The following is a 13330-nucleotide window of genomic DNA, read 5'->3' as shown; positions in this document are numbered from 1 at the left end:
CAGGAAGGAGGGAAGAGGACAGAAAAGGGGAGGAAAAAAACAAAACAAGGGCCAAGCTACACCACATGACCCCACACCCAGCAACCAAACAGCAAGTCATGAGGGAAGGAGAGGAGAAGGCCAGGGGAGGGGGAGATGGAGCCAGATGACAGCCCTGCCCAGAACCGGCCCCTGTGCTAACCCGCTTCCCACCCCAAGCCACAAAGAGCCACGAAGGCCCTTACCTACCCACATTTTGGAAAAAAATATTCAAGGTCAGATCCTTTTCTATGCAAATCCTGCTTCCATTTGGGTCTGCAGCAGGCTCATCCTCCTCCTCCAGCAAGCCTTCCTAGATTTACTCAGTTGGATGTCATTCCACTCAGGGAAAACTTTCCAGCATCTGTCCTCACCAAGGGCACACCCCTGCTCCCATCCCCTTAACCTCCCCATCCAGGGAAGGTGTCACCTCCAGTTAACCACTTGAGTGATCCATTCAAGTTGTCAGCCCTGAGGCCTGGCTTCCAGATCCTGCCCAAGCTCAAAACAGGAAATGGGGCTCCAAGCCTGAAACCTTGATCTTAATACAGGGAAGGTTAAACACTGCCAAAATAAATGATTAAAAAAACTCACTGGCCCTTCCAGGTGGAAGTGACTGGGAGATTACACCTACTGTGCATTAACCATGCCACGGCCCTCACCTCACACAGGAGAGACAAGACGCTTGAAGTCTGACTGAAGTGTTTCTTTCCCTTATTTAGGAGGTTTTTCTGTTCTTGGACCAGGGACACAGAGGGGCAGGGCGTTGGGGGGCGTCTCTGGGCGGCAGAGGGCATCTGATCACCAGACAAGAAGCAGATGCCCTCTGCAGTCTCCAGATTTGGTGGGGCGCCTCCGTTCAGTCTCGCCCTCGAGGACAACACAGCACCTTCCCTCGTCCCCAGGGCGAGGCAGCGCCTCTCCACTCCCCTGCGGGCCGGGCTTGGGGCCTGCAGTTCCCCTCCCCTTCCAGGAAAGAGAGACAGGCCCGGAGGCACTAACAATGGCCCCAAGATTTCCCTTCTAGAGGAGTCCAAGAGCCTCTGGATCCCACTCCGAACTTTACTTGACAATCTACTCCTAACGCTAGGCCATGGCTCACACTTCCCCCAGGCCTCCCCAAGGATCCACCAGCGGCTGAGCGCAGCACAGCGCACATTTGGCGATCGGAAGGCGACCCCAGACATGCAAAGAACCGACCTGTCGGTTTACGCCCTTGAGCGCGAGGCAAAGGGCGCACCGCTCTGGCCGAGGCTCGGGGTCCCGCTCCCCCGCCAGCCCCGCCCCGGGAGGCCTTTAACCGTTTCGGCGCGCCAGCGCCCCTCACTCACTGTGTGTGCTGGGCGCGGCCTGCGCCGAAGACCTCGTCCAGCGCCACGGTGGCCTGGCCCAGGAACTTGTCGACGCCGATGAGCGAGCGGTGCATGGTGGTGAGCACCAGCTCGCAGGCGGCGGCAGAGCCCGCGGCCCAGGGCGCCGGGCCCGCGTCGGCCTCCTGCGCCCGCAGCAGGCCGTCCAGGGCGCCGGGCGGCAGCTCGAAGGAGCACTCCTCACGCCACTCGGGGCAGCCCGGCGTCTTCTCCACCACCGACGTGCTGTACTTCTCGCGGCCCACCTGGATCACTGTGTAGGCGTCGCTGGTGCTGCCGGCGCCCGAGCTCTTGCCCCGCAGCCCGCGGGCCCGCAGCACGGTCACCTGGACGTGAGTGGGGAGCCAGCGGGAGGGCCCCGCCGCCGGCTCGGCGCCCCGCACGAGGGCCATGGCGGGGAAGTGGCGGCGGCCGAGGGCCGGCCGAACCGGGCGCAGACACCCGGACCAAGTGAGACACCGGGCAGCGGCGGGGGGCGGTCGGGAGCCGGCCGGGAGCGCTGCCGCCGCCGCCCGCAACCCGGCCGCCGCAGCTGCGGGCAGGGCTGGGCCGCGCCGGCCGCCGCCTCCCCGCCTCCCCGCCTCCCGGGCCGCCGGCCGCGCCGCGACGTCAGCGCCCCGCCCCCGGCCCCGCCCCGCGGCCCGCGCCCCGCGCCCAGGCCCCGCGCGGCAAGAAGGCGGTGCCGCGGGGCCGCTGACCGCCGCGCCCCGGCCCCGGCCGCGGAAGACCCGCCTGGAGCCGGAGAGGGCGGCCGAGCGCGGCGAGGAGCGGGGGGCGGGGCGCGCGGCCTCTGCAGAGGGGTGGGCGGGGCTCCCGCGTTGGCCCCGCCCCGGGCTGGGGGCACCGGTGAAAGCCCGCCTGGCCTGGGGGCAGCGCGACACCGCCCGCCTGGTGTGAGATTCCCACTCCGCGTCTCCCGGCTAGTCCCAAAGCTTCCTTCAAGACGTCCCTGCTTCGGAAAGCCCTCGCCCTAAAACTGCCCTGGCCCGCCCCTCCCAGGATGACCATCCCCTTGGCGCGGGTATGTGGGGATGATGCGGACCCCGGCTGCCGGTCTCAGCTTGAACCCCGCTCTCCTTCTTCCAGCCCACCCCTGCCCGGGACGATGCCCGCGTGAAGCCAGAAGCGATTCCCGCTCCGCCACGTGACGGCCTCGCATCTGCTACGTGGAAGCGGGTGAGCCGCCGCCGCCTCCCACCTCCGCGCGCGGGAGGGACCTCGGATGCCGCGAGAGCGCGGCGCGGGAGGCGGGCGAGCTGGGCTCGCCCTCAGCGGACACTGCGGCGGAGAGCAGAGTGATGAATAAATGAGTAACCGCATCAATATTTAAGTGTTCGCTGGGAGCGCTGGAGCTCATGCGTCACGAGTTGGGGAAAATTATAGGCTCTGGTGGGGGGTTTAAACAATTACTTCCACCCATTACTACTATGTGCAAATCCTTGGGTATTACTTGCATGCTTGGCTTATTATTAATAATGATAACAATGGCTAATGATTATAGATGCTGAATTTCGGCCGTTGCTAGCTCGTGCGCTTTATATGTATTACCTCATTTTATCCTCAGAGCAACCCTGTGGAGCTTTTATCCCTATTTTCCAGAAGATAAAATTGCAGCTTAGAGAAGTTAACTTTGCCCAAGATCCGTAACTGACAGAGGTGGGATATGAATCCACACAAATGACTCCCAAATCTGTACTTTTTTGTTTTTTTTTTTTTTTACTTTCAGAGCCTGTGCTTTTAAAATAATAATTTTTAAATAAAATGTAACAGCTAAAAAAAAATCAAATAGGACAGACGCAATTATTGATGAAAAGCAAAAAACTCCCTCTCCACTCCTAGATCCAGGAATAGCTACTTACATAGCCATCTGTGTTTTCAGGCCTGTGGTTACCTCCATATCTCTGTAAAATGCTTACATAGCTGTATCTGGATTTATCGGGACTGGCCACTATCCATTGTCTTCCTGCTCTGATAGATAATGTTTTAGCTTGCTCACACCCACTTCCCTGAATCTTGGGTGGTTTTCCTATTATTTTGCTTCCTCTGTTGGATACCTTTATAGTGGAAACTTATATTTCTTCTTGGGGAGACTCCGCAGTACCCCTTGACTTGCTATGCTGTGAGAAGAGGATGCCAAAATCCCGTCTCCTAGGCCAGGTCCTCCACCAGGAGTATGGATGTGGGAAACAAGTACAGGAGACTGATGGGAGCACGCCCACCACAAGTCCAATCCTGATAGTCCTGATAGCCTCCCACTGTAACTCTGTGACCAGAAGACTGGGGGGTTGGTGGTCCTTGGCACTGAGCCCCATGGCCCAGCATCCCTGTGGACAGCACTTAGCCAGATCTTCCTATGGATCTTGGCTCTCTGCCACTTAGCCGCAACGAGACCTGAAGATTAAGCCAGCTCGCTAACCTCTCTCAGCCTCAGCTCCTCATCTAGAAAATGGGGATAATGATTCCTACTTCAAACAGTTGCTGAGAAGATTACATGAGAAAATATTGTCAAAGATTTTAATGCAGTGGAGACCATCACAAACGATCTCAACGCATCTGAACATCATATACAGCTTTTTTTCTGATTATAAAAGTAATCTGGAAAAAAACAGCAAAATATAAAGAAGAAAATAAAAATAGATCATAATCTCACCATCCAGAAATAAGCATTGTTAACAATTTGTTGTATTTCTTTCCAGTCTTTTCTTTATACTGTATGTTGTTGTTTTATATGCACTATAGTTGTGAGGCATTGTAGTGTAATGGTTAATGTGGGCTTTGGAGTCCTGGTTCTACCATACACTCGTATGTATTATCTCTACCTCTGAAGACTACCTTTTAAAGCAGGTGCTATTGCTATCCCTGAAGTCACTGATGAGGAAACTGAAGCAGAGAGTGTGGGTAATTTTTCCCAAGTCTCCAACTGGAAAATTGCAGAGACTGGACTTGAACTCGGGTCTGAGTGACTCTACTGTCTGTGGCAATCTGCCCTCACACTAGCTTGTTGGTCATCTAAGCACCGCATCCACTTGAAGTCAATAAGGCAGGAAGTGTTGTCATACCTATTTTACAGATGAAGCAATTGAGGTATGGAAAAGGTTAACAGACTTCTCCAAGGTTACAGAGTCAGGATGAAGCCCCCGCTTTAAGAATGGATTCCCCAAGGGCTTTGCAATTGAAGACATCTTTACCAAACTACAACATGTGTTTGTCACTCTCCTTTCATGATTCTGTGTCATCTGTTTCCCAGCTCTCCACCGTGACTGGACTGCCTCCCTCCTCCTACCCCATGCAGTAGCAAGGCTCCAGGAAAGGGAGAAGGAGAACTCAGACGGGCTACTCCCGCTCTCCTTCTTCCTGCCCTGGCCCACGCAGTTTGGCAAGCTCAGGCTTCCTGCTGGACCAGGACTGAGGCTGGCAGCAGGAGGGCAGTGAAGCCAGGCAGGGCTCCCCTGCCGGTCACTTGGCTCCGGGAGGAAAGGGCGGGGTCTGCTAGCCATCTGCGGGTGAGAAAAGAGCAGAAACTCCAAAGACACTAAGGTCTTGGCCACCCAGAGGTGCGTTTCCTCCTGTAGAAGATGAAACCACCAGTACCCCAACCTGCGGCAGCCTGCCCTGAGGGTTGCGGGGAGAACCCTCCCGCTTCCCCTGCCTCCCCAGGGCTGCGGGTGCTCACGCCTTCCTGGGCCTCTCTGTCCGTAAGGCACAGTTCTTGCTTTAAAAGACTGGTCCTTTGTGTAATTTCCACTCGTTGCTTCCCTCTGCAATACCGTCAAATCCCATTTGCCGTTCCACATAGGCACTTCAAATACATTTGCCTGGCTCTTCAACCTACACTTCCCCCTGTCGGTCATCCTCCCCCTCCCCCCACCAGCTCAGGTTCAAATCCTGGTGCCATCACTTACCAGCATTTTAACCCCTCTGAGTCTCAGTTTCCCCATCTTTAAAATGGGCCTGATATGAGGACCTTAGCCCACAGGGTTAGTATGAGAACTATCTCAACACGTCCTAAGCAGTAATGGGTGTTATCATCTCAGAAATCTTTGCTGAAAGCAAAAGCTCATACCTCCTTGTTTTATTTGCATTTCTTTGATTGCCAGTAAGACTGAACATCTTTTTCAGTTATTAGTCATTTTTATTTTCTCTTTTAATGAGTTGTCTACTTTCTGAATTATCTATTTTCTATGCTCATTTTTCTTTGAAGCTTTCTTATTAATTTGTATGAACACTTTATGTTAAGAATAATAACGCTGTCTTTTATATTTATTGCAAATATATTTTTGACATAAGAAGTTATGTAGTCAAATCTTTTAATTTCTTCCGTTGTTTCAAATTTAAGTTCCTCCACACTAACAAGTCCAATAATATTCACTCATATGTTTTCTAGTTCTTAAGTCGTTTGGCTTTTCTTTCTTCTTTCATTCTCTTTAAACTCTTCTACAAAGAATTTTGGTAAATGATTTAAGATGAAAATCTAACCCTCTCTCCCCCAACAGCCACCCGAATTTCCCAGTACTTATTGCAAAACCCTATCCCTTTGCCATTAGTTTTTTCATATAAGTTCTTATTTATACTATAGACAGAGTCTGAACTTTGTATTCTATTCCACTGAGATTTAAATCATTCTGCCAGTGCCATTCTAATTATTGTCACCTTTTAAATGCTTTATTATAATAGAAGGGCAAATCTTCTCTCATTTCTTTTTTTCAAAGATTTTATAGCTACTCTCTCCTGTGTATTCATTCACATGAGCTCTAATTCTTCTTGGAATTGTGAGAGAAATTGTTGTGAGAAAAAGTGACATCTTTACAAATAATAGCTATTAAAAATAACAATATACTCTCTAAAATTAGGAATAAGACAAAGATGTCCTCTCTCCATTTCTGTTCTGCCAACATTGTGCTGGAGCTTCTAGCTAGGACGATTAGGCAAGACAAAGAAAGAAAAGCCATTCAGATTGGAAAGGAAGAGTAAAACTATCTCTGTGTGCAGATTACATGATCTTAGATGTAAAAAATCCTAGGGAATCCATTAAGAAACTATTAGAACTGATAACTTGGTTCAGCAAGGTTAGAGGCTAGAGGATCAATATACTAAAATCAACTGTATTTCTATACACTAGCAATGAACAATTGAAAATAAAATAAGAAAACCTTTATGAGTATCAAAAAGAATAAAATACTTAGAAATGAATTTAACAAAAGAAGTGTAAGACTTGTGCACTAAAAACTACAAAACATCTTTGAAAGAAATTAACGAATACCTAAATAAATGGAAAGACATCCCACGTTCATGGATGGAAAGACAATATTGTTAAGATGGCAGTGTGTCCCAAATTGATCTACAGATGCAACGCATTCCCTATCAAAGTCCCAGCTGCTATTTTTTCAGAAACTGACAAGCTGATCCTGAAAATCATATGGAAATGCAAGGGACTCAGGATAACCCCATAAATCTTGAAATAGAAGAACAAAGTTGGGGGACTCATACTTCCCGGTTTCAAAACTTACTACAAATCAAGACAGTGTGGTACTGGCATAAGGATAAACACATAGATCATGGAATAGAATTGAGAGTCCAAAGATGGTGAAGCCGCTTTGGAAAACAGTTTGGCAGTTCCTCAAATTGTTAAACATGAGAGTTACCGTTTGACCTAGCAATCCCACTCCTAGATACATACTCAAGAGAAAGGAAAACATGCATCCATATCAAAAGTGGTGCATCAATATTCATCTTTGCATTCCAACCCCACAACTATAAATCTATCTACCACCTGCATTTTTCCCATCTCAGAGGAAAAGGCACTCTTGTGTGCTTAATTTCCCTCTCTTTGCCTTGGGCAGTCCAGGATTCCATCCCCTCTTTCATTTCTGTATTTCTCATCTACTGGCTCCTTCCTCTCATCATATCAATATACTCAAATTACTCCCAATAAAAACAGAGAAAACAACAAATTCCCCTGACTGTCAGCCTATATACCATGTCCTCCTTCTCCATAAGGTTTCCCAAAGATGATTTACCCTCCTAGTCTTTATCCCCTCACTTCCCCATGCTCCCTCCAAACCACTGCAGCCTGGGCTCTCCATGCTCCCACCCCACACATAACTGCAAAATCCCAAGACCCTCCTTCAGTCCTTATTCTACTTGACCATTCTTTGGCATTCAGTAGTTAACCACTCCCTTCTCCAAACTCCGTCAACCCCACTCTCTGCCTCCAGGAGTCCACTCTTCCATGCTTTTGCTCCTGCCTCTCCCTCAACCCACTACTTCTGGGTCTCCTTCAGGAGGTTTTCTTTCTTCCCCCATTTCTTTTTTTTTAACTTTTTATTGAGATTATGATAGTTTACAATCTTGTGAAATTTCAGTTGTACATTATTGTTTGTCAATCGTGTTGTAGATGCACCACTTCACCCTTTGTGCCCCCCTACCCTCCCCTTTCCCCTGGTAGCCACTAATCTGTTCTCTTTGTCTACATGTTTAACTTCCACATATGAGTGGAGTCATACAGAGATTGTCTTTCTCTATCTGGCTTATTTCACTTAACATAATTCCCTCAAGGTCCATCCATGTTGTTGTGAATGGGATGATTTTATCCTTTTTTATGGCTGAGTAGTATTCCATTGTGTGTGTGTGTGTGTGTGTGTGTGTGTGTGTGTGTGTGTGTGTGTGTATGTATGTATGTATATACCATATCTTCTTTATCCAATCATCAGTTGATGGGCACTTAGTTTGCTTCCATGTCTTGGCTATTGTAAATAATGCTGCAATGAACATAGGGGTGCATGGGACTTTTGGAATTGCTGATTTCAAGTTCTTTGGGTAGATATCCAGTAGTGGGATGGCTGAGTCATACGGTAGTTCTATTTTTAATTTTTTGAAAAATCTCCGTATTGTTTTCCATAGTGGCTGCACCAGTTTTCATTCCCACCAGCAGTGTATGAGGGTTTCTTTTTCTCCACAACCTCTCCCACATTTGCTACTTTTTGTTTTGGTTATTGTTGCCATTCTAATGGGTGTAAGGTGATATCTTAGTGTAGTTTTGATTTGCATTTCCCTGATGATCAGTGATGATGAACATCTTTTTATGTGCCTATTGGCAATCTGTATATCTTCTTTGGAGAAGTGTCTGTTCATGTCGCCTGCCCATTTTTTGATTGGGTTGTTTGATTTTTGTTGTTGAGTTGTGTGAGTTCTTTATATATTATGGAGATTAACACTTTGTCGGATATATGACTTGCAAATATTTTTTCCAAATTAGTGGGTTGTGTTTTTGTTTCAATCCTGTTTTCTCTTGCCTTGAAGAAGCTGTTTAGTCTGATGAAGTCCCATTTGTTTATTCTTTCTATTGTTTCCCTTGTCTGAGAACACATGGTGTTCAAAAAGATCCTTTTAATACTGATGTCAAAGAGTGTACTGCCTATATTTTCTTCTAGAAGTCTTATGGTTTCAGGTCTTACCTTTAGGTCTTTGATCCATTTTGAGTTTATTTTTGTGAATGGTGAAAAAGAATGGTCAATTTTCATTCTTTTACATGTGGCTTTCCAGTTTTCCCAGCACCACTTGTTGAAGAGACTTTCCTTTCTCCATTGTATGCCCTCAGCTCCTTTATTGAAGATTAGCTGTCCATAGATGTCTGATTTTATTTCTGGGCTTTCAATTCTGTTCCATTGATCTGTGTGCCTGTTTTTGTACCAGTACCATGCTGTTTTAATTACTATAGCTTTGTAGTATGTTTTGAAGTCAGGGATTTTGATGCCTCCAGCTTTGTTCTTTTTTCTCAGGATTGCGTTAGCAGTTCGGGGTCTTTGGTTGCCCTATATGAATTTTAGGATTCTTTGTTCAATTTCTGTAATGAATGTCATTGGGATTCTGATTGGGATTGCATTGAATCTGTAGATTGCTTTAGGTGGTATGGACATTTTAACTATGTTTGTTCTTCCAATCTATGTGCATGGAATGTCTTTCCATCTCTTTATGTCATCATCAATTTCTTTCAGGAAAGTCTTATAGTTTTCATTGTATAGGTCTTTCACTTCCCAAGGTATTTTATTCTTTTTGTTGCCGTTGTGAATGGTATTGTGTTCTTGAGTTCTTTTTCTGTTAGTTCATTATTAGAATATAGAAATGCTCCTGATTTATGTAAGTTGATTTTATACCCTGCAACTTTGCTGTAGTTGTTGATTATTTCCAACAGTTTTCCAATGGATTCTTTGGGGTTTTCTATATATAAGATCATGTCATCTGCAAGCAGCGAGAGTTGCACTTCTTCTCCCCCATTTGGATTCCTTTTATTCCTTTCTCTTGCCTGATTGGTCTGGCCAAAACCTCCAGTACTATGTTGAATAAGAGTGGTGATAGAGGGCATCCTTGTCTCCTTCCTGTTCTCAGGGCAATGGCGCTCAGTTTTTGCCCATTGAGTATGATGTTGGCTGTGGTTTGTCACATATGGCCTTTATTATGTTGAGGTAATTTCCTTCTATCCCCATTTTCTTAAGAATTTTTATCATAAATGGCTGTTGGATCTTGTCAAATGCTTTCTCTGCATCTATTGAGCTGATCATGTGGTTTTTATTCCTCACTTTGTTGATGTGGTGTATCACGTTGATTGATTTGCGGATGTTGAACCATCCCTGTGTCCCTGGTATGAATCCCACTTGATGGTGATGTCTGATCCTTTTGATGTATTGCTGAATTCGGGTTGCCAAAATTTTGTTGAGGATTTTTGCATCTGTGTTCATCAGCAATATTGGCCTGTAGTTCTCCTTTTTCGTGCTGTCCTTGTCAGGCTTCGGTATCAGCGTGATGTTGGCCACGTAGAATGTGTTAGGAAGTGTTCCATCCTCCCTAATTTTTTGGAATAGCTTGAAAAGGATAGGTATTAAATCCTCTCTGAAAGTTTGGTAGAATTCCCCAGGAAAGCCTTCTGGTCCTGGGCCTTCCTCATTTCTTAACGTTGGTGTATTTCTCAGCCTCCTCTCTTTTCGCTCCTCAGACTCTCCCTGCAGATTCGCTTTTACACATAGGGTTTTACCGACCCTGTGTACGTCCCCAACTCCCATATGTCTACTTCCAGCCCAGTCCTCTTTCCTGAACCCCAGACTCACACTTACAAATGCCATGAAGCATCCATAGATACCTCAAACTCAACAAGTTTATATTGGTTTACTAGGGCTGCTGTAACAAATACCACAGACTGGGTGGCTTAAACCACAGAGACTTCTTTCTTTACAGGTCTGGAGGCTAGAAGTCCAAGATCAAGGTGTTGGCAAATTTGGTTTCTTCTGAGGCCTCTCTCCTTGGTTTGCAGGTGGCCGTCTTCTTGTGCATCCTCACATGGTTGTCCCTCCGTCTATCTGTTGTCTGTGTCCTAATCTTCTCTTCTTATAAAAGACACCAGTCATTTTGGTTAGGGCCCATCTACGTGACCATATTTTACCTTAATTATCTCTTTAAGGCCCTGTCTCCAAATATAGTCACAATCCGAGGTACTGGAGGTTAGGACTTCAACATATAAATTTGAGGGGGTCACAATTCAGCCATGACAAAGTTAAAAGTTGAACTCACTATCCTTCCCACCCACACTGGGTCCCTCTCCTGTATTCCCTCTCTTGGTGAACCCCTCAAGGCCCTATCCAGAAACCTAGAAGGTGCAGAGTTGTCTTCTTCAAGGGAGAGACCAGGCACAGGGGCTCCCACCAAACCTCGAGGCTGCCGAGGGCATCAGCCTTTCACCGGCTTCCCAGATGCCATATTGGAAGAAAGCCACCAAAGCCTACTAGGATGGTGTCAGAAGGTACTGAGGAGCCAACTCGAGAGACTTCCATTGGCCAAAGGCACAGCAAATAGAGCATCAACAAGGTATAATCATTGGGATTGAAATACATTAAATATATTTAAATCCATGATTTCATGATGATTTTTTAAAAATTAAATTTGTCATCATTAGAAGATGCTGAGGAACCAACACTTTATTTTGAAAACTGCTAAGTAAAGGGAAAGAATCCTGCCCTTTCTATATGAACTGTAACACTAGGTAACAAAATAGTCAATGAGGAGAAGAGTTTCTCTATAGAAGTTTCCAGCAAATGAATGAGGGAGGGACGACTGAATTAGAATATCACCATTTTGAAGCCCTAATGAACGAATGGCTCTGGGCAGTGGTTGTCAATGGCTGCTGAATGACAAAAAAAGAGATAACCAGGAATTATGTGCCTCCTGATGGAAGAACACACCACCACCTATGAAGCAGTCTTGCCCAAAAAAAAATCTAACCAGAATCTGATCAAGCCTCTAGATCCAACTATGAATTTACAGGAACTACAAGGGACAGAGAAAAATGTTAAACACAACTCAGGAATGTAACCAGCAAAATGCAGACGGTGGGGAACTACAGGACACACAATCCAGTTTTTCCAAAAAATAGTTTGCAAGGAAAAAATCGCTACAAGAGGAACGTAGAAACTTGAAAAGCACATTTTAAAAACAGGTAAATACACCAATAGCAATGAGCACACCCGGCACCCAGATCATGGTTTCTAAATATCGTTCTCCAGGAAAAAAGAACCAGGCTCCTCGGAGAAATGGTTGATTCTGGGACTAGGGCAGGGAGAATACAAGATGCGCCTGGATCCTTTTGTGATGCCAGACAGTAGGGACTTCCTCAGGACAAAAAGCTGGGGGATCGTGTCAAAAGAACACAGGAGCCAAGAGGAAAGAACTCCCAATGGCCAGAACTGAAACAGTGTGAGCCACAAAATAAATCACAGTAGTATTAGATTATAACCTGTAAAATAAAACAAATATCCATGAGTTCATAGTAATATCAATAAATGATTGGATGGATAAAAAAGGTAAATGAAGAGAAAAATCTTCCTTACAGAAGAATTCTAAATAATACATGGAGAGACTGCCCCCTCCAAGAAGGGGAGCTTAATTCCCCTCCTGTTGAGTGTGGCTGGACTCAGAGACTTACCCTCTAAGGGCAGAGTACGAAAAATAGTAATTTTACAATGGCAAGCCTGCCAGAGACCACCTTATTCAAGTGGTCTAGATTAACATCCCCAGTGATAAATCAGACTGGTTAACATGTCCTCCCGACATGACGTGATGAGAAGGGCGCTTCACCTCTGTGCCTTTGTAAAAACTCATAGCTGCTTTCTCATCAAGAGAAAACCATCAAACAAATTCGAATTGAGGGACAGCCTTCAAAATACCTGAGCAGTACCCTTCCAAAGTGTCAAGGTCATGATAACCATCACAGATGGGAGGAAATTCAGGAGACGCGTCTGTCCTTGAGGGGACCTGAGCTATGTAGGTTTCTGTCTAACACATTCGTCAAGTGTGATCTCTAGACACTATATGTCAGTTTTACCTGTTATTGTTAAGAGAAGACTAAATTAGGGGCCGGCCTGGTGGTGTAGTCATTAGGTTCATGTGTTCCACTTCTGTGACCTGGGATTGGCCGGTTTGGATTCTGGGCACAGACCTACGCACCATTTGTCAAGCCATGCTGTGGCAGCATCCCACATATAAAGTAGAGGCAGATGGGCACGGATGTTGGCTCAGGGCCAGTCTTCCTCAGCAAAAAGAGGAGGATTGGTGGCGGATGTTAGCTCAGGGCTAATCTTCTTCAAAAAAAGAAAGAAAGAAGGAAAGAAGGAAGGAAGGAGGGAGGAGGGAGGGAGGGAGGAAGGGAGGGAAGGAAGGAAGGAAAGGAAAGAAGGAAGGAAGGAAGGAAGGAAGGAAGGAAGGAAGGAAGAAAAAGAAAGAAAAGACTAAATTACCTTTTATTCTATCTTTAGAAAATATTACAAAATCATTGTTATGTAATGACATGATCAAATGAAACCCAAAAAAAGTAGGGGAAAAGTATTACAGAAGTATGTGAAGTGATTAGTTTTTAATTACATTATTTTCTGGATTTGAGGATTTTTTGGTATTTGTCA

General features: G+C 46.2%; 1 protein-coding gene and 1 long non-coding RNA gene across 4 annotated transcripts in view; one reads left to right on the top strand and one right to left on the bottom strand.

The window, feature by feature from the left end:
- Positions 1-1997, bottom strand: part of RAB11FIP5 (RAB11 family interacting protein 5) — a 38894-nt gene extending 36897 nt beyond the window's left edge. For 2 of the 3 annotated variants that reach the window (XM_014836639.3, XM_014836643.3), the window contains exon 1: positions 1350-1953. In XM_014836639.3, coding sequence (XP_014692125.2) covers positions 1350-1780 — 431 coding nt within the window. In that variant the 5' untranslated portion in view covers positions 1781-1953. Of the gene's footprint in view, positions 1-1349 lie in introns of all 3 variants that reach the window. The other variant, XM_014836638.3, reaches the window with a different exon arrangement.
- A 147-nt stretch (positions 1998-2144) lies between these two features.
- LOC123286647 (uncharacterized) lies at positions 2145-3091 on the top strand. The gene is made up of 3 exons (XR_011503936.1): positions 2145-2281; positions 2475-2564; positions 2953-3091. It is a non-coding gene; the product is annotated as an uncharacterized lncRNA (long non-coding RNA).
- The last annotated feature ends 10239 nt before the right edge of the window (positions 3092-13330 follow it).

This window comes from Equus asinus, chromosome 6, assembly GCF_041296235.1.
Source record: "Equus asinus isolate D_3611 breed Donkey chromosome 6, EquAss-T2T_v2, whole genome shotgun sequence".
NCBI classification, from domain to species: domain Eukaryota; kingdom Metazoa; phylum Chordata; class Mammalia; order Perissodactyla; family Equidae; genus Equus; species Equus asinus.
This window is presented reverse-complemented; position numbering and strand designations above follow the sequence as displayed.